At 35.7% G+C, this 18,791-nt stretch overlaps 1 protein-coding gene across 1 annotated transcript in view; it reads left to right on the top strand.

Annotated features, from left to right (window-relative positions):
* LOC144958667 (ADAM 17-like protease) overlaps window positions 1-18,791 on the top strand; it is a 58,810-nt gene that overhangs the window by 11,875 nt on the left and 28,144 nt on the right. Inside the window, exons 8-15 of the mRNA XM_078890787.1 lie at window positions 1,758-1,841; window positions 3,457-3,549; window positions 5,383-5,500; window positions 6,618-6,701; window positions 11,489-11,604; window positions 14,121-14,193; window positions 16,383-16,521; window positions 17,996-18,097. Coding sequence (XP_078746913.1) covers window positions 1,758-1,841; window positions 3,457-3,549; window positions 5,383-5,500; window positions 6,618-6,701; window positions 11,489-11,604; window positions 14,121-14,193; window positions 16,383-16,521; window positions 17,996-18,097 — 809 coding nt within the window. The remainder of the gene's footprint in view (window positions 1-1,757; window positions 1,842-3,456; window positions 3,550-5,382; window positions 5,501-6,617; window positions 6,702-11,488; window positions 11,605-14,120; window positions 14,194-16,382; window positions 16,522-17,995; window positions 18,098-18,791) is intronic.

The raw sequence follows: 18,791 nt of genomic DNA, 5'->3' as shown, positions 1-18,791 counted from the left end.
GACACTCGCTTTTGTATCTGAAGGATCTGAGTTCAAGCCTTGCTCGGCGCATAGTTGAGTCCTTGGAAAAGGCTCTTTACTCACATTCTCTCACCGTACTCAGGTGTAAAATGAGTAACTGGTTGTTAACAGCGTTGTCTCTGTCCGGAAAAAAATTGTTGTATCGCCTGACAGGTGTCATGTCTCGTTGCACTATATAAAAGCTCAATTATTTTTAAAAAAAGTTTTAATCATATTTCATCGTCCTCTTGTGAAAAGTTAGTTTTCGAAAATGAAAGACATTTTAAAAGATAAATCTGGACGCATGGACATTTCAACATTTTCTGCCATACAAACCATACAGTGTTCTTTAAAATCCAGCAGCGCCACTGCTCAGGGTGTCCAGCAAGGTCGGATAAGTCGGATAGAGTCGGATTTTTTACCTTAAGGTCGGATTGGTAGGAAAAAGTCGGATAATTGCACCCGAGGTCGGATTTTTAAAGGAATTTCAGTACAGACCTAGAGGTTGTGGATGGGAAAAGGATGGATGAGCTTTTCAGATCAGTCAAGGAATTAAACACAATGCCATCCCTTATGAAAGTTATCAATATCTCACTTTGCCTCAGTCATGGCAATGCTGAGGTGGAAAGGGGTTTTTCAGTAAACAAAGAGGTTAGTGTGGAAAACATGAGTGAGGAGTGCCTTATAGCAAAAAGACTCATTTGCCAATTTATCAAAGAAAATGGAGAACCTGCAAGTATCTTGGGTTTTGAGTTAAAGACACGCAGGGGCCGTGCTTTGGCTTTTAAATTGCTAGGTAGGAATTTTTTTTTTTTTTTTTTGCGGGGGGGGGGGGGGGGGGGGGGGGGGAGGTAGGATTTTTAAGTCTGATAATCTGCTGGACACCCTGCTGCTGTAAGTTGTTTCAAAAGAAAAGACATTTTGTATGATGAGACTTTTCATAGGTTGTAGCCATAAAAGGATCTGCTTCAAAGTACAAGATCAGTCTTGAATTAAATAGAAAAAGGAAAGAGCAATACAAACCTGATATTAATTTAAGAGCTGAGAAGCTCTAGACTAAAGAAAATGCTAAGTTGATAAAAGAGAAAGCTGTGAAACAAGCTTTTAAATCTCACACCAAGGAGCAACAAATTTCTTCCAGGAGGAAGCTAGAAAAGAAGTCTTCCAAGAGGCGTAAGAAGTAATGCACTGTTATCATCATCAACACTAACCCCTTAAGCCTGTATCAATCATCTCATGGGTAAGTTAGTTAAAAGTATTCTAATGTTAAATTTTAATTTATTCTTCATAGTAGAGCTACACAATTGCCAAACTGTAATTTTTCATCCAATTACAGTCGCACAGAGTGGGTCGATGAATTGACCTCCTTTTTCACAATTTGCCATTATCTTCACTGTTAAATGTTGCTGTTGGCCGGGGGGCCCCCTGTAAAATGATTTGAGTCCATTCTAGTGAATATTGTTCTATATAAATGCTCCTTATTTCTCTGTGTACGCCTATCTGGTCTTGTGGTTTGACACTTGATTTCGGACTGACTGGCGCATAGTTGAGCTCTTTACTCACATTCTCTCACCACACTCAGGTATAAAATGAGTATCTGTAGGAAACAATTGTAATATCGCTTTACAGATGTCATGTCTTGTCCTACATATCAAGAGTTGCTGTCAGCTGGGGAACACTTATAAAACACTTTGAATGCATGAGTGGACATTGTGTTATTTAAATGCTCAAGGTTTTTATACTGATTTTTTTTTTAGATATCCAATGTGGCTTATGCCGATAGAGTATTCACTACCTCAGATTTAGGAGAATATACCGGACTACGTCTTCAGATTGCAAAGGTATGAACACCCAACTTATATTGTATCATAGTCACATATTCCATTTTACCTCTTGGGTCCGATCTCTCATTAACATTGTGTGAAAATTTGAGCCCTTGGTTTTATTTCAATGCATATCATCAAAGCTCTAAAACAATAAAAATTAGACCTTCTATTTCCCACCAATTCATGGCATTTTATGTCCTTTTAAAGAAAATAAATAATTGTATTTGACCATTTGCCTTGAATTGTATCATATAATCGATTGTAATTAGTACAAAATTGCTTTTTAGTACAAAAGGGATTATGAAATATGTGAGAATATTAATTTTAGCCAGTTTATTTCTCTTCTTCTTCAATATAAACCATGGGAAGCAGCTTGACCTTGAGAATCACTCTCCACATTGTATTTTCTGATTGTCTGTGGTACATTTTCAAAGGTCTTTAACTAATGCTGTATAGGTAGTAAAGTAGCCTACACACTCACACCCACACACACACACACACACACACACACACACACACACACACACACACACACACACAGAGTATTCACGAACCAGGCCTAGCCTATCTCTCCGTTGCCTTTACCTGCAGGCATACCTGAGCGTAATGTGATCTAATTCATTGTATTTGGAGATATAAAGTGTTATGTCCAACTAGGCTCGACCCTACTGTTTGCAGAGCATCCCTCTCCATGGCCAGGCACAGTTGTCATAACACTAGAATTGTGGGTTTGAACCCCCATTGATGCTAAGTTTTTATTGTCTATTGTCCTCTGGAACTTTTCTACTCACTAAATTTCTTGTTATTATCAACATAAGTGAGCCCTTGGTTTTATTTCAATGCATATCATCAAAGCTCTAAAGATAATAAAAAGTGAGCGAAATTCCTCGTGTGACTATCGAGGGTGTAGAATTGGACAATGTCTACTCCTTTGAATACCTTGGTAGTCGTATCCAGTGCCATGGTGACGAGAGGGCTGATGTTGAATACAGAATGTCAATAGCACAAACAACATTCAACTCTCTATCCCATATGTGGTCCGATCACCGTCTGTCCCGCGGAAAGAAAAGCAAGTCGTATGCCTCTAGTGTCTGCTCTGTCTTCACATATGGTTGCGAGGCTTGGCGACTTACAGAGGGTGTAACCAAAACTGAATGGCTTCAACAGCCGATGCCTTTCCATCATTACGGGAGAGGACTACAGAGAAACCGCAAAACGTCCCGAATTTGACCTGATAACTACAGTGACAAGACGCAGGCTCCACTTTGCGGGGCATATCTTACGCATGGACGCAGACCGCCTCCTGCGTCAAACTTTTATTGCCTACTTGAAGAGCTCGACAGCAGGCACTCTACTACATGGGCTGGATTCTATGCCCATTGACGAAATTGTGACTCTAGCCAGGAACAGACGTACTTGGTCCCAATATGTGAATTCCCTGTGACCGTGAAACTTGTATGCTGATATAGCATAGCACCTTATAGGTGCCGTACTAATGTACAATGCAACTCATACATACATCAACATAAGTGCCTGTTCCACTCACTTTTCTGAGTTTATTTTCCTTTATGCATTTTCCAAAACCCTTTAAAAAAAAAATACCAACCCTGCCCTGCCTTGATGACACAAGATGGTCATTTTTGAGCAAGAAACTAAATCCTCATCTGGCAGACCACACTTCAATGAAAACTTGCCTCAATGGAATTTTACCATATTGCTTAATGTGAGTACTGACCATATTGTTCTAGAGTATCAAATAGAAGATAAGGGGAGGGTGCACTTTGGCCAAACTTCAATGGAAGAGGAGGGGGGGGGGGGGGGGGGTTCGCAATGTGACCGAAGAAGGGGGGAAGAGAGGTGTGCAAATTAGCATTTTTGGGATTTTCTCATATAGGCTAGGCAAGACGTGATGTATAAATTGGTTTTCTTTCAATCAAATATATTGCTAGTGAAATAGCAGCGACAGCATAGAGAGTATCTGTTCCCCTGGTACATTTTGTGAGCTGAATTTAATAGAAGGGGGTGGGGGTGTCTATTTGAAACAGTAACGTATTATTTTTAAAATAGAAATCTTTATTACATGTTGGTCCTCTCTCTCTCCAATTCTGTCTCAGACACACAAACCCATCCACCAACAGTTACACAAACTGTAGTGAGAATTGTATGGGTGAAACAAGAGCTTGGTGTCATGGTGTGACTAGAGAGGATGTGATAGGAATGTTGATCTATAATTTTTGATTGTAGTAGTTATAGTTGTAGTAGCAGTAGCAGTAGTAGTTGTAGTATGAGTGTGAAAAACAAAGGGGAGTGGGGGGTCCTTTGGGAGTGGTTAGAGTGAATTGAACTTGTAAGTAACAGTTCCTATCGATGTTTTCCTCACACTCCTATTCGGGATACTTAGCTTTCCATTGAACATTACGTGGGTTTCCACTATGAGAAGCTAAAATTGATATTATCATTTTGATGACAGAAAAAAAAAAAAATTATTCCTTGAAATCTTGAATGTCAAAAGTAATCCTTTTTCTGGTCTCTTTAATTTTTCAAAGAGAAGTAACTGCCTCCTGCCAATAAAAACAAAGACAGGGAGACACAGGAAATCCTTTCTCCCCCAAGGTGTCCGGTGCATAGAATTCTAATCTACAACTACTTTAAGCTATTTTATAATGTATACAATTAGTTTAAATTTTATTGCTTTATCTTAATTTTAATTTTACATTGCATGCCACTTAGCAATGTGTTTTTGTTATACTATTTATAAATTTATTCATTTTATATATACTGTTGTCTGTGAAAATTTATACTTGTATGTCGCGTTTTAAAGTCCTTGTAACCACATAATTTATTTGTATCAAGACGGTCTATATTTCTAACACACACTGGTTCTAATACACAAATTTCCTTTTTTGGGATGAATAAAAGTATTATTGTTCTTCTTCTTCTTCTTCTTCTTCTTCTTCTTCTTCTTCTTCTTCTTCTTCTTCTTCTTCTTCTTCTCCCCCTCCTCCTCTTCCTCCTCCTCCTCCTCCTCCTCCTCCTCCTCCACCTCCTCCTCCTCCTCCTCCTCCTACTCTTCTTCTTCTTCTTCTTCTTCTTCTTCTTCTTCTTCTTCTTCTTCTTCTTCTTCTTCTTCTTCTCTCTTCTTCTCTACTTCTTCTTCTTCTTCTTCTTCTTCTTCTTCTCTTCTTCTTCTCTTCTTCTTCTTCTTCTTCTTCTTCTTCTTCTTCTTCTCTTCTTCTTCTTCTTCTTCTTCTTCTTCTTCTTCTTCTTCTTCTTCTTCTTCTTCTTCTTCTTCTTCTTCTTCTTCTTCTTCTTCTTCTTCTTCTTCTTCTTCTTCTTCTTCTTCTTCTTCTTCTTCTTCATCATTTGTTCAAAACCAGTCCATATCCCAATTAATTCCACTTTTCATTTCTTTCCATTTTCACAACAAATTATTTTGTCTTGTAAATTCTTGCTTTTTTATTATCATTACCATCAATTTCAATTTCATAATGGTCTATTTTATCCGGTTTTTTTAACATCCACCAATGTCTGTTTTCATTTTCCATTCATTTCCTAGTCTTTCAGTCGAGAAAGTATGCATGATGCCTCTAGATTTTGCGTAGTCTTCTTGTTAAATGCTCATCCAATTAATGGTCTTGTTTTGGGTCTTGCTTTCATATCCACTACTTGCTCCAGTAAGTACCTCACAGTGCATATATATTAAAAAATCTAATATTAAAACAATAATTGTTCATAAATATTTGTTTCATTTTTGATTGATTGTGTCTGTGTGTGTGGTGGTGGTGGGGTGGGTTGTTATGTTTGTGTGGCTGTGTGATCTTGTGGTATGATATTCGCTTTTGGATCGGAAGATCCTTTGTTCGAGCCTATAGTTGAGTCCTTGGAAAAGACTCTTTACTCACATTCTCTCACTGTACTCAGGTGTAAAATGAATACCTGGCCGTCAACAGCGTTGTGGGCTGTGCATGCTTGAGTCTTTGAAAAGAAATCTTTATTCACAGAGGTGTTTAACGACTAGTAATAGTGTTCTTTTGATCAAATAAAATAATTGTAACATCGCCTTACAGGTGTCATGTCTTGTCCTAGATGTTTAGTGATGTGTTGCTGTTGGCTTTGTAATGCGCTTTGAGCGCATTTAGAGGATATCATACCATATATAAGCCCATTGAGAAATCTACAATTTTGAAAATGTACGATACATGTGTCATTGATTATTATCATTATAAGAGTCCATTTTAAAAAAATGGTTTTAATTTAACAATTACCCTGGTGTTGAAAGGGATTATATATGTCCAAAAGTATTGTGAAGGGGCCTAAGATGCCACATATGTTTGATGTATCAAGTCTACCTATATTTGGTGGCCGAAAGAGTTGGAATCTTGATGATGTCTCTGTGTGTGTGTGTGTGTGTGTGTGTGTGTGTTTCAAAAGTGCTATATTGTTTGCCAAGTCCAAGTCTTCTAGCAAAGAGAAAAGTGTCTATCGAATATCGCTGTTGTGATCCTCTGCCATGTGTCCATAATATTTTCTGGCCTTTAACGTTCCATGTTTTGTTTTTTTGTTCTTGTTTTTTAATGTTAATGTTATATTCATTTTTGTACATCACCCACAACTTGAATCAGCTTAGTTTTCAATATAGTAAATTACAGGGAGTAATAATGACTCTTATAAACAATACATTTTATTGACTCGTATAGAGTTTGGTATTAGTATTCACTGGAGATTGATCCTTGACCTTTTGCTTGTGAGGCAAGTGCTCTGACACTAATTTAGTTCTTATTCTTATTTCAGGCAGGAATCAAGGGTTTGCCACTTCCAGGGCAGATCGCAACGCAATCATGACGTCTCTCAGAAATAGAATTTTGTTTACCCACGGTGAGTCTTTGCCCCTTTTGGACTACAAATCATGCAGATAATGTCTAAAAGTAGAAAGATATTCTCTGCTATACTGTGAGCTCTCTCAAGCCTCAAAATAAATAAAAATGGAATCAATTGTTTGATTGCCCATTCATGTGAACATGAGAGAGTTAAATAAAAAAAAAAAACCACCAAATAAAATAGCTTTGACCCCAATTCTAATTAATGAACAATTTAAAAAACCCAAATAATTCATATATTTAGACAGCCTTATTATAAACATTGGCGGAACTGAGAGAGAAATTTATAGATGCATTTATAAAACAAGGAATAAACAATTGATTGTGAGCATGGTGAGTGGATGACAATGATTTGAAATTAATATAATTCTTTCATTTGTAGATAACCCTATATTACTATAGCATAGTAGCAAAACCTTGAGGTGTCCCTGTTATCCTTTATAAGAGAACTTTAAGAGTTTAAGAAATATTCTTCTCCCACATATTCAGTTTAACTTTTGAAAAAAGATTCTGAATCTGAATGTTACTCAAAGTTGACTCAACTCTGAGTATTTGTATTCGAGGGCGGAGAGAGTTGTTGAATGAGGCAACCATTGTGTTGAGAGTTTAGGCTGAAATAGTTTAATAATCTTCACTTGAAGGTGTCCAAATCTGTTGTTTTGACACGTGATAATATTTTTACCATAATAATAATTTTTTAAGGTTGGATATTTTGATGTTGGTTAAAAGTTTGTCCTATATACCACTAAATGAATTCCTTTGAGGACAAATTCATGGTAAAGACAAACTGTATCAGAAGTTAGAACATACAATCACCAATTAAAGTAGTTCTTCAGAGCCATAAGGCCAATGGAGCCAGAGTTTATCCCAGTTTCTATAGCATGAAACAGACAATAGCAATTGCTTGCTACCCGTTGGACAGAATGCAAGTCTTTTGCAAAGTACTGTCCACCAGATATAACAGAGCTAGCTACCCATTTAATGCTGGATGGACAGGGGGGTTGAAAAATCTTGACTGCTTCCGGGATCGACCTTGGTCTCTTTGCGTGAGAAGTGTGTGCTCTAAACTGAGCTATCAGGACCCCTCACAATCACCAATTCGATCTATGATAAAAACACAAATTAAATTCCACCAGCTGTCTGAAAACAGCATTATGTCGGAAAGAAATCTATGATGAAAATTAAGTTTAGACAGTCACTAGAATTAACAAATCTAGCTTTTACAGTTCATGAAATTAAATGTATTCTTTTTTTGGATAAAACATGTAACTCAAATACATACAAATTTCATACACATAATAAATAGAATTCAGTTTTCCGTGCCTTATTCATTCCAATAAATTATCATATTGGGGATTACAAATGAGAATTTCAGAATGTTGAAAATTGGATCATATATGTAAATCGTATGTGTAAGTGATGCCAAGCTGGATCATATATGTAAATCATATGTGTAAGTGATGCCAAGCTGGATCATATATGTAAATCGTATGTGTAAGTGATGCCAAGCTGGATCATATATGTAAATCGTATGTGTAAGTGATGCCAAGCTGGATCATATATGTAAATCGTATGTGTAAGTGATGCCAAGCTGGATCATATATGTAAATCATATGTGTAAGTGATGCCAAGCTGGATCCTATATGTAAATCGTATGTGTAAGTGATGCCAAGCTGGATCCTATATGTAAATCGTATGTGTAAGTGATGCCAAGCTGGATCATATATGTAAATCGTATGTGTAAGTGATGCCAAGCTGGATCCTATATGTAAATCGTATGTGTAAGTGATGCCAAGCTGGATCATATATGTAAATCGTATGTGTAAGTGATGCCAAGCTGGATCATATATGTAAATCGTATGTGTAAGTGATGCCAAGCTGGATCATATATGTAAATCGTATGTGTAAGTGATGCCAAGCTGGATCATATATGTAAATCGTATGTGTAAGTGATGCCAAGCTGGATCCTATATGTAAATCGTATGTGTAAGTGATGCCAAGCTGGATCATACATGTAAATCGTATGTGTAAGTGATGCCAAGCTGGATCATATATGTAAATCGTATGTGTAAGTGATGCCAAGCTGGATCCTATATGTAAATCGTATGTGTAAGTGATGCCAAGCTGGATCATACATGTAAATCGTATGTGTAAGTGATGCCAAGCTGGATCATATATGTAAATCGTATGTGTAAGTGATGCCAAGCTGGATCCTATATGTAAATCGTATGTGTAAGTGATGCCAAGCTGGATCCTATATGTAAATCGTATGTGTAAGTGATGCCAAGCTGGATCATATATGTAAATCGTATGTGTAAGTGATGCCAAGCTGGATCCTATATGTAAATCGTATGTGTAAGTGATGCCAAGCTGGATCATATATGTAAATCGTATGTGTAAGTGATGCCAAGCTGGATCATATATGTAAATCGTATGTGTAAGTGATGCCAAGCTGGATCCTATATGTAAATCGTATGTGTAAGTGATGCCAAGCTGTTAGAAGCTGTAGACTGTAACGAATAAAAAGGAAAGTACAGCTTTAAAAATGAACAAAATATCAACACAGAACATTTAGAAATTGTGCTTGCCGACAAGTGGTATCAAATACTGTCCAGATTTTCAGTGATTTATTTATGGTTTTACTGTTTTCGTTATTTACTGATGAAGGGTTTTTGAGCCCGAAAGTGTTGTTATTTTGTCATTTTTGAAGCTATGACATTCTTGCTGTTCATTACCATATATCTTATGTGTACTTCATTTATTCTGCATCCATACTTTTTTCATTTCAATCTACAGAACTAGGTATGTATCATGATTTGTTTGTTTATTTTGTTTTGTTCTTTTTTATTGCTTGTTTTTATTTTTATGATTCCCTTTTGCCTTCACAGTTCCCACCCATTATATATGAAAATGAATTGAATTCAGCAAGATACTGTTCTTTGTCTTCACGTGTTATCTAACTAAGCAATGCTGGTTTTAAAAGAATCACATTGTGTCTGTGAGTGTTATATAACTCCTTGTCTTGGTGTCTGTAATTTCAACAGATAGAGATGTATCTGTGGATTTTAATTTATCCTTTGCCCAAATAAAGGGAGTCTCAAATCTAAATAATAATTTCTGCCCCCTATCTCCCTCCCTCCCCCCCCCCCCCCCCCTCTCTCTCTCTCTCTCTCTCTCTCTCTCTCTCTCTCTCTCTCTCTCTCTCTCTCTCTCTCTCTCTCTCTCTCTCTCTCTCTCTCTCTCTCTCTTTTAAAAAAAATTAATGTCAGTTAGAGTACCCCTGTTTTGGAGTCATGCTTCAGGCATTTTGCTTTTTAAAATTCCCCAGCTAGATTATCAATCCCCAATTTGCTCACTGTTGTTCTTTGATTGAGTAACACTCCACATGGAAGGACATAATTTTGTCTGGGTTGGGTCTTTTGACCTCCCATGGTGCCTTCTATCCCTCTATTTCTCTATGGGATTTCTTGGTTTTGTCATGGCCCTTGATGAAGTCCCTCGCTGAGAGGGAAGCAATGAAAATTATAGTTATAGTTATGGGAGATTATATTTTTTTTGTTTGTAAATCATCTCTCTGGATATACTGTCATGTGCAAAAATAAGTTCATACTTCTTTATATCTTTTGACACAATGCAGGCATTATGTCGTGTTATATATCATTTGAAAGGTTAATTAATTGCCTATTCAATGAATGTAATCATTTTTATAGATAGTATGCGCTTGGCTAAGAAGCTCATAACATTGCCATCCGGAAGTATAACGGACCAACACACAGTACTGTGTGTATCCATGAACGTTCATAGTCAGGTTGATACAGTTCAGTGAGCATTACTCATAAACACGGATGGCAAAAAACAATAACAAAGACCTGAGTGATGTCATATTCGAACTATCTATCATTTGAAATGTTAATTAATTGCCTATTCAATGAATGTAATCATTTTTATATCTTTACATTTAATCAAAACATACAATGCGTACAGTTTGAAACACCAACATTTTGAAAATAAATTATTATTATTATTATCCTAGTGGGATCTTGTGCTTGTGTTTGGATGATACTTTTAGTATGGTGGGCAGGAGGTCAAGCTGCGTCTTCTACCCCCTTATATCTGTTTTCTGAGTTGCTTTCTGTCTTTATCTTGGAATGGGATTGCTTGGTTTTGTCTTGGCCTTTGCTGGAGTGAGAGGGAAACAGTCAAATATATAGTTACAGTTTTTTTCCTTGTAAATCATCTCTCTGTTATGTATTATTAGTTATGTTTTCTGTTTTGGTTATATTCTGTAAGCATTTGAGTATATTCCTCTTACTGCTATCCTGTGCAGGTGTCTGGATGAGACTTTAAGGTGATCTCAAACTTGATGGTATGCTCTTGGAATCTACATCTGTTGCCTATTTGAGCCATTTCCCCTTTGTCTTACTTTTTCTTGACTGTTTTAAGTGTAATTCTATTATTTTTATCCCATCTTCTAAAAAGGTGATATTTTTTTTATGATTGCCGAAAGGGAGCTAAATAGGAAAATGAATATCACTCCTTCCCTTCACCATTCCATAACCTAACACAATAGTTGATATGCAATTTGCCAGCTGTGCCAGAACACTGTCTTTGTGTGTTTGGTGGCAAATCTTGTGGTCATTTTGATAGGGATTTATCCATTGGTGACAAGTTCCTATTTTTTTTTATCTCACATTCCTATTTTCTGACTTTCTGATTCCACTTTTGGAATGTAAACGGTTGGCAGGTCTGTATATTCATGTCTATTTTCACCATCCATTTCCACAGGTCACATATTTGGTAGCTGTCACGATGTAGATAAAACGTGTTATAAACCCAGCAATCAGGGAGGAAACTTTATCATGTGGCCTTACATCACAGAGGGCCGATGCAAGAATTGTCAGGTTAATATTGGCTTAAATAACAATGTCTGGGTGGGGTTCCTGATCTCCCATGGTGGCCAGGAGGTCACTCACTGTGCCTTCTATATCCCTATATTTCTTTTCCAACTGGCTTTGGGGGGGGGGGGGGGGGGGGGGGGGGGGGGGGGGGGCAGTCAAATGTATAGTTATAATTTTGGGAGATGATATTTTTTTCCTTGTAAATCATCTTTCTGTTATGTATTGTTATATTTGTTGTTTTGAATTTATAATGTAAGCATTTGAGCTGGGTGGAGTTCCTGACCTACCATAGTGGGCAGGGAGGTACATATTGTGTCTTTTATCCCCCTATGTCTGCTTTCTGTCTTTGTTTTGGAATGAGATTACTTGGTTTTGTCCTAGCTGCTAGGGAAACAGTCAAATGTATAGTTGGTTTTGGGAGATGATATTATTTTCATGTAAATCATCTCTCTGTTATGCACTGTATTATGTTTTGTTTAAGTATTATATAGGATTTGTGAACATTTGAGTGTATTCCTCTTAGTGGGGACCTGTGCTTGTGTCTGGATAGGACTTTTAGGTAATCTCAAACTAAGTACACTGATAGTGTGCTCTTGGAATCTACATCTGCTATCTATTTGATCCAATTCCCCTTTGTCTGCCTTATTCTTGGATGCTTTAATTGTAATTCTAGAACTTTTTACTATCCCATTTTCTTCCTTTTTACTGGCGCTGATATGACCTTTATGTGTTGCAAGCGCCGTAAAACCCCAAAAAACAAAACAATAAGCATTTGAGTGTGTTTCTCTAAGTCAGAACCTGTACTTGTGTCTGGATGAGACTTTTAGGTGTTCTCAAACCAAGTGCATCAATATTGTGTTCTTGGAATCTACGTCTGTTTCCTATTTGTACCATTCACCCTTTTCTTACTTTTCTCATTTGATTTTAATGATCAATCTAGAATTAATTTTAATGTCCCATTTTGTTCCTTTTTACTGGTGCGGAAATGACCTAAATGTGTTGCAAGCGTTGTAAAACCCTTAAAAACAAACAATACACACAAAACAATTAAGCATGTCTGTGGTTGTTAAAATGAGAGTTTAAGTAACTCAATGCAGATAATGTATGGCCTAAATATCTAATTTGAGCATTTATATAGCGTTATATCCACTAAACAAGTTCAAAGCACTTTACAGGGGGTCCCCAGACAACAGCAACACTTAATATGTAGTAGGAGGCATGACGTATCTTTGGTGATATTGCAAGTTTTTTCCGACGGAAACAATGTATGTCAATTTAATTTTTTTTATATTCAAGCCTAATCAGTAAACTACAATCTAGTTGCATGACACCCGCCTTGGGATTGGGTAGGTTCAGTGAGCTCTGCTCTGAGCAGTGCAATGTTGAGTCACCCTAATCATGTGTAAAATGAGTACCTCGACATTAACGGCACTGTATCTATCTGAAAAAAAAATTGTAATATTACCTCACACATGTCATGTCTTGTCCTCTATGTTAAGTGTTGCCATTGGCTAGGGATCCATTGTAATGCATGTTGAGCACGTTTAGCAGCTATTGCGCTATATAAATACAGAAGGTTTTTAAAGAGATTCATAAAATATTGTTTTGAGCATACTTTTGTTTTAAAATGATAAAAAGTATTATTTGCATCATTACGACTAATACCTGTAAAAAAATATAAAAGTCTCAAAATTTTGTAATAATTCACTTATTGATCTTTCCAAGGCCGTAGCCCTACCCTGAGAAAGGGACAATAACATTTTTGATAATATATGTCTAGTGATTTAAATTTAAAAAAACAAAATTAAAAAACTCTTTAAATCTTTGTAGTAGAGAAATGTCTTCAGGGCTAGAGGAGAGTCTACGGTACTCATTAAGCATTGATTATTGGCAATATGTGAGAAATATCACTAATAAATGTATTTCTATACTAATAAAAATGTTCATAAATCATTTTTAAAACATGAATATGAATATGACTTGAATAATTTATTTTTTTGAATTCAAATCAAGGCTTGAAATTACATTTTGAAGATTTTTTTTTCTTTTTTATCTTATTCAAGGAGTGGAAGGGGGGGGGGGGGGGGTGGTGGTGCCAGGGTTTTGTCCATTATCCCATGCTCTAAGACCTCTATTCTTGGATTCATAACATGTTAAAGTAAGGTCTTAGGGGACAAGAACAAAGTAAGGTCTTAGGGGACAAGAACAAAGTAAGGTCTTAGGGGACAAGAACAAAGTAAGGTCTTAGGGGACAAGAACACAGTAAGGTCTTAGGGGACCAGAACAAAGTAAGGTCTTAGGGGACAAGAACAAAGTAAGGTCGTAGGGGACAAGAACAAAGTAAGGTCTTAGGGGACAAGAACAAAGTAAGGTCTTAGGGGACAAGAACAAAGTAAGGTCTTAGGGGACAAGAACAAAGTAAGGTCTTAGGGGACAAGAACAAAGTAAGGCCATAGGGCTCAGGTCAGCAATTAGGTTAATACTCCATAGTCCAAACAAATGTTTTGTTTTCTTTACAGAAATTCTCAACATGTTCTAGAAAGGCAATTGCAAAACATTTGTCACGACCATTTTCGAGAAGGTGTTTTAGAAGTAAGTATATAGATATGTACATAATGAGTATTAACAATAGTAATATTATCCAGTCGTTGTTTACAAAAACACTACTATTATTGCTGTCGTTATATTGTTGTTGTTGCTGTTGCCGTTGCTGCTGCTGCTGTTGAAGTTGTTAGTAATTGTAGTAGTAGTAGTAGTAGTATATTTTTTGGTTATCAATGTTTTAAAAAAATTCATTTACCATTTTTTCTCTTTCATGTATGTTGCCATCAAATTTTTGTGAATTAATAGCGAAAACCTAACAGAAAATAAACTTCAAACTTTTTTCTTTTTTTTTTAACTTTTTGAAAGGGGTTGAAAAATTATTTAGAATGTGCTTAGACATGGAACAAGATAATTTTTTATCCAAACAAAAATGAATATAACAGCTTCAAAAAAGAACAAAATATCAAACACGGAACGTTTTTTGGCTCAAAACCCTTCTTCAGCCAACACCAAAACATAAATATATTACTAAATTCTAGATCTACGACAAATTTGGTAGGTCCACTAGGTAGAAGAAAAATCTTGGAATTTTCCAACGCGAATGACACCTTACAGAAACCACCTACATTTTCCTCCCTCACATTGTTCTTCATATTCTTTGTAAAGTACTCAACAGGGAAATCCTGCTCAGTTGATAGAGCACTCGCTTCACACGCAAAACGACCACAATTGATCCTGGATATAGTCAATATTTTTTCCTGACCCCTCACCCAGCAGTGAATGGGTAGCTGAGTCTCTTGTACAGAATGGAGCAGATTATGAAATGATGGTTAAAATTTGGTGTTTAAAGAAGTAGATGAGAGGAATAAAAATGGTTGTCAATGTTGTATATAGTCCATATGATCGTAGTTTAAGACGTCCTTCCCAACAAATAACCACCATGGACTAATATTAGAATGAAATATAGAAATTTTTCTGTATTTGATCAAGTGTCCAATCGTGATCCACACTCTATAAATACAGTGATGTCAAAACTCTGGTTTCACTGGAAAAATATCCGGTCTATCATTGCCACTACAACAACAACAACCACCACCACATCATCATCTCTACCACTTCTACTACAATCACCACCAATCATCATCACTAACACTACTACTACAACAACCACAACCACATCATCACTTTCACTACTTCCACAACCACCACCTCATCATCATTACGACTACAAAAACCATTACCAACACATCTCTACCACGACTACTACTACAACCACCACATCATCACTACCACAACTACTACATACACCCCCACCACATCATCATCACTATCACTACTCCTACAACCACCACCACCATTACATCATCATCAATACCACTGCTACAACCACCAGCACCACCACCACATTATCATCACTGCCACTACTACTACAGCCACCACCATCACATCATCACTACCACAACTACTACTACAATCACCACATCATTATCACTACCACAACTACTATACTCACCATTCACCATGTATCATCACAACCACCACTAGTACAACCACTGCCATTAGGTTTTGGAGCTTTACTTCATTTGAAATAAAGAGACTTTGGATGGTATTTGGCGTTGTGTTTACTTATCATATCGTTCTAATTGGGTATCACATTAGAATTATAGGATATATAAATACAATGCCAAAGCAATCAAAGGGAATGAGATTGGTCCCAGGTGCAGTCAAAGTCTACGAGTACAATAATACATTACTAAAAAACAACAGATTGACCTTATGATTGTTTATTACTTGTTAAAAAGTACAGGAAACATGAACTGTTGAGATTTTTGCAATATAAGAAATTGTGTCTATTCTCACCTTAATAAATAGAAATTAACCTGCAAATTCATTTGCCATTTGGTCCTTAGTAAATCCAGATCTGCTTCAATCAGAGATGCCATTTTTCCGGTGTATGCCGGAATTCCAGTTTCACATCTCCCAAAGAGGGCTGATTCCAGTTTCAAGTTTTCCGAGATATCCCTGCATGTATATCATAGCTACAAAGGAAAGCATACAACGAATAGTAGGTTTTAGATCCGCTTTATGAAGGGAAATATTTTCAGGTTTAGAGTGTTGACCAAATCTGGATTTCAGGTTTTGGCACCTTCAGTCTCTGGCACCATGCTTCGATGCTTCACCAATGGATTTCTTACAAATATGTGAGTAATGTATGTAATTCATCTTCCCGAATTTAGAATACAGTGCAAAAGACAGTCTTTGTGGCAATGGAGTGATTGAAAAGGGTGAGCAATGTGATGAAGGACTTTACTTTTCCAAGGAGATTGTGTCATGCTGTAACGAATTTTGTCGTTTTCGGGGGTCTTCAGTCTGCAGGTAGGGCTCATTCAATACTCTTTTTATTTGTTTATCAGGATTGTGGAATTTTATGTCGAGGCAGTCAAAGACCCGACTTTTCTTTGTGATAAGATTTCACCAGTTATTGATTAAGCCATTGACTGTTATTGCTGTTAAAGCATTGAATTGAATTGAAATAAATGATAGTATATTGCCAAAGTTTTGGACAATAGAGATCTATTATTATTATTATTATTATTATTATTATTATTATTATTATTATTATTATTATTATTATTACCATTATTATTATTATTATTATTATTATTATTATTATTATTATTATTATTATTATTATTATTATTATTGTTATTATTATTATTATTATTATTATTATTATTATTATTATTATTATTATTATTATTATTATTATTATTATCATTGCTATTATTATTATCATTGCTATTATTATTATTATTATTATTATTATTATTATTATTATTGTTATTATTATTATTGTTATTATTATTATTGTTATTATTATTATTATTATTATTATTATTATTATTATTATTATTATTATTATTATTATTATTATTTTTGTTATTATTATTATCATTGTTATTATTATTATTATTATTATTATTATTATTATTATTATTATTATTTTTGTTATTATTATTATCATTGTTATTATTATTATTATTATTATTATTACCATTATTATTATTATTATTATTATTATTATTATTATTATTATTATTATTATTATTATTATTATTTGTGTATTTTATTATAATTATTATTTGCCTAGGTACTGAATTGACCTTTTAATGGTTTCGCAATGTAATAATAATATAATATACTTATATAGCACCCATTAATCCACTGACAAGTGCTCTATGGCGCTCTACAATCACTCAGACTATATAAACTAGCATACACACTAACACGCTTACACACATAAACCCATACATCCACATATGCAGTCTTTACATACACATTACTACCCTAAATTAAAACATAAAGCATATCAATTGTCGAAAAACGCTTTTCTGAATAATTAGGTTCTCAATTTCTTTTTAAAGGCTTCTAAATTTTCACTATTCTTATTATTATAAGAAAGGGAATTCCACAACCTGGATGCAGTCACTGAAGGATTTGTTGTGAAACAACTCTGACAGAAGAAGCACTACACCTACACTTTAAACAAAACATTTAACTAACGGTCTGAGTCTTGTGTGTGTGTGTGTGTGTGTGTGTGTGTGTGTGTGTTTGTCTGTGTGTGTATATGTATGTGTGTGTGTGAACGATTTGTTTGAAATGTTTGTTCATCTGATAAGAATCACACTGTGGTTCATCTTATAGTCAATGCCTGTGAACAAGTATGAGGTGATCTAGTGAAGGCTATCAGTACGACAGAGATGGCGATAACAGCTCTGTCCAGACATTAGGAAGATTGTCCCTCATTTGTCAATGATTTAAACTACCATAACCTGTTTTCTATCCTCAGTGACCATAATAGTGCTTGCTGTAAGGGTTGTCAGATTGCCCCACGAGGTCATACTTGTCAAGGTCATGTGGCTGGGTCTTGCTTCAATGATTCTTTATGCAAGTAGGTGACTGCCTTAGGACCGGCAGGGTGGGGTTTTCTGACCTCTCATAATGGGCAGGGAGATACCTACTGTGTCTTCTATCCCCCTATATCTGTATTCTAACATGCTTTCTGCCTTTGTCTTGGAATGAGATTACTTGGTTTTTTTCCTGGCCCTGGCCTTAGTTCTGATAGATGATATTTTTTGTCTTGTAAATCATGTCTCTGTTATGCACGGTATTATTTTCTGTTTTGCATATATAATGGTTTGTAAACAATAGAGTGTCTTCCTCTTAAGGGGGACCTGTGCTTGTGTGTGGATAAGATATTTATGTGATCTTGGAATCTAAATCTGTTTCCTATTTGAATCAATTCTCCTTTGTCTTACTTTTCTTTCTTCCTTTCTGTTGGCGCTGATATGACCTTAATGTGTTGCAAGTGATGTAAAACCCTTAAAAACAAACAAAGATGACCGGGGTCAAGTCTGTATAAAATTGCAAACAAAAATGACGTGACTCACCTTTCATTTTGAATGGATTTGTTGAGAAAGAAATGTCTTCATCTAAAGCATTACAATGAACATTAACTATCTGATGCAGACCTTGGCAGAGAAAATTGGTTTGTTTACTCTTTGAGGGAACATTCGTTTCTGAGTCGTGCTTCTCTAGATAAAAATTGGTTTTACCTTTTTTACCAGGAGGAAGAAAGAACTCAA

Source organism: Berghia stephanieae, chromosome 13 (genome assembly GCF_034508935.2).
Source record: "Berghia stephanieae isolate SIO BIC M18660-M18661 chromosome 13, UCSD_Bste_1.3, whole genome shotgun sequence".
Lineage (NCBI taxonomy): Eukaryota > Metazoa > Mollusca > Gastropoda > Nudibranchia > Aeolidiidae > Berghia > Berghia stephanieae.
This window is presented reverse-complemented; position numbering and strand designations above follow the sequence as displayed.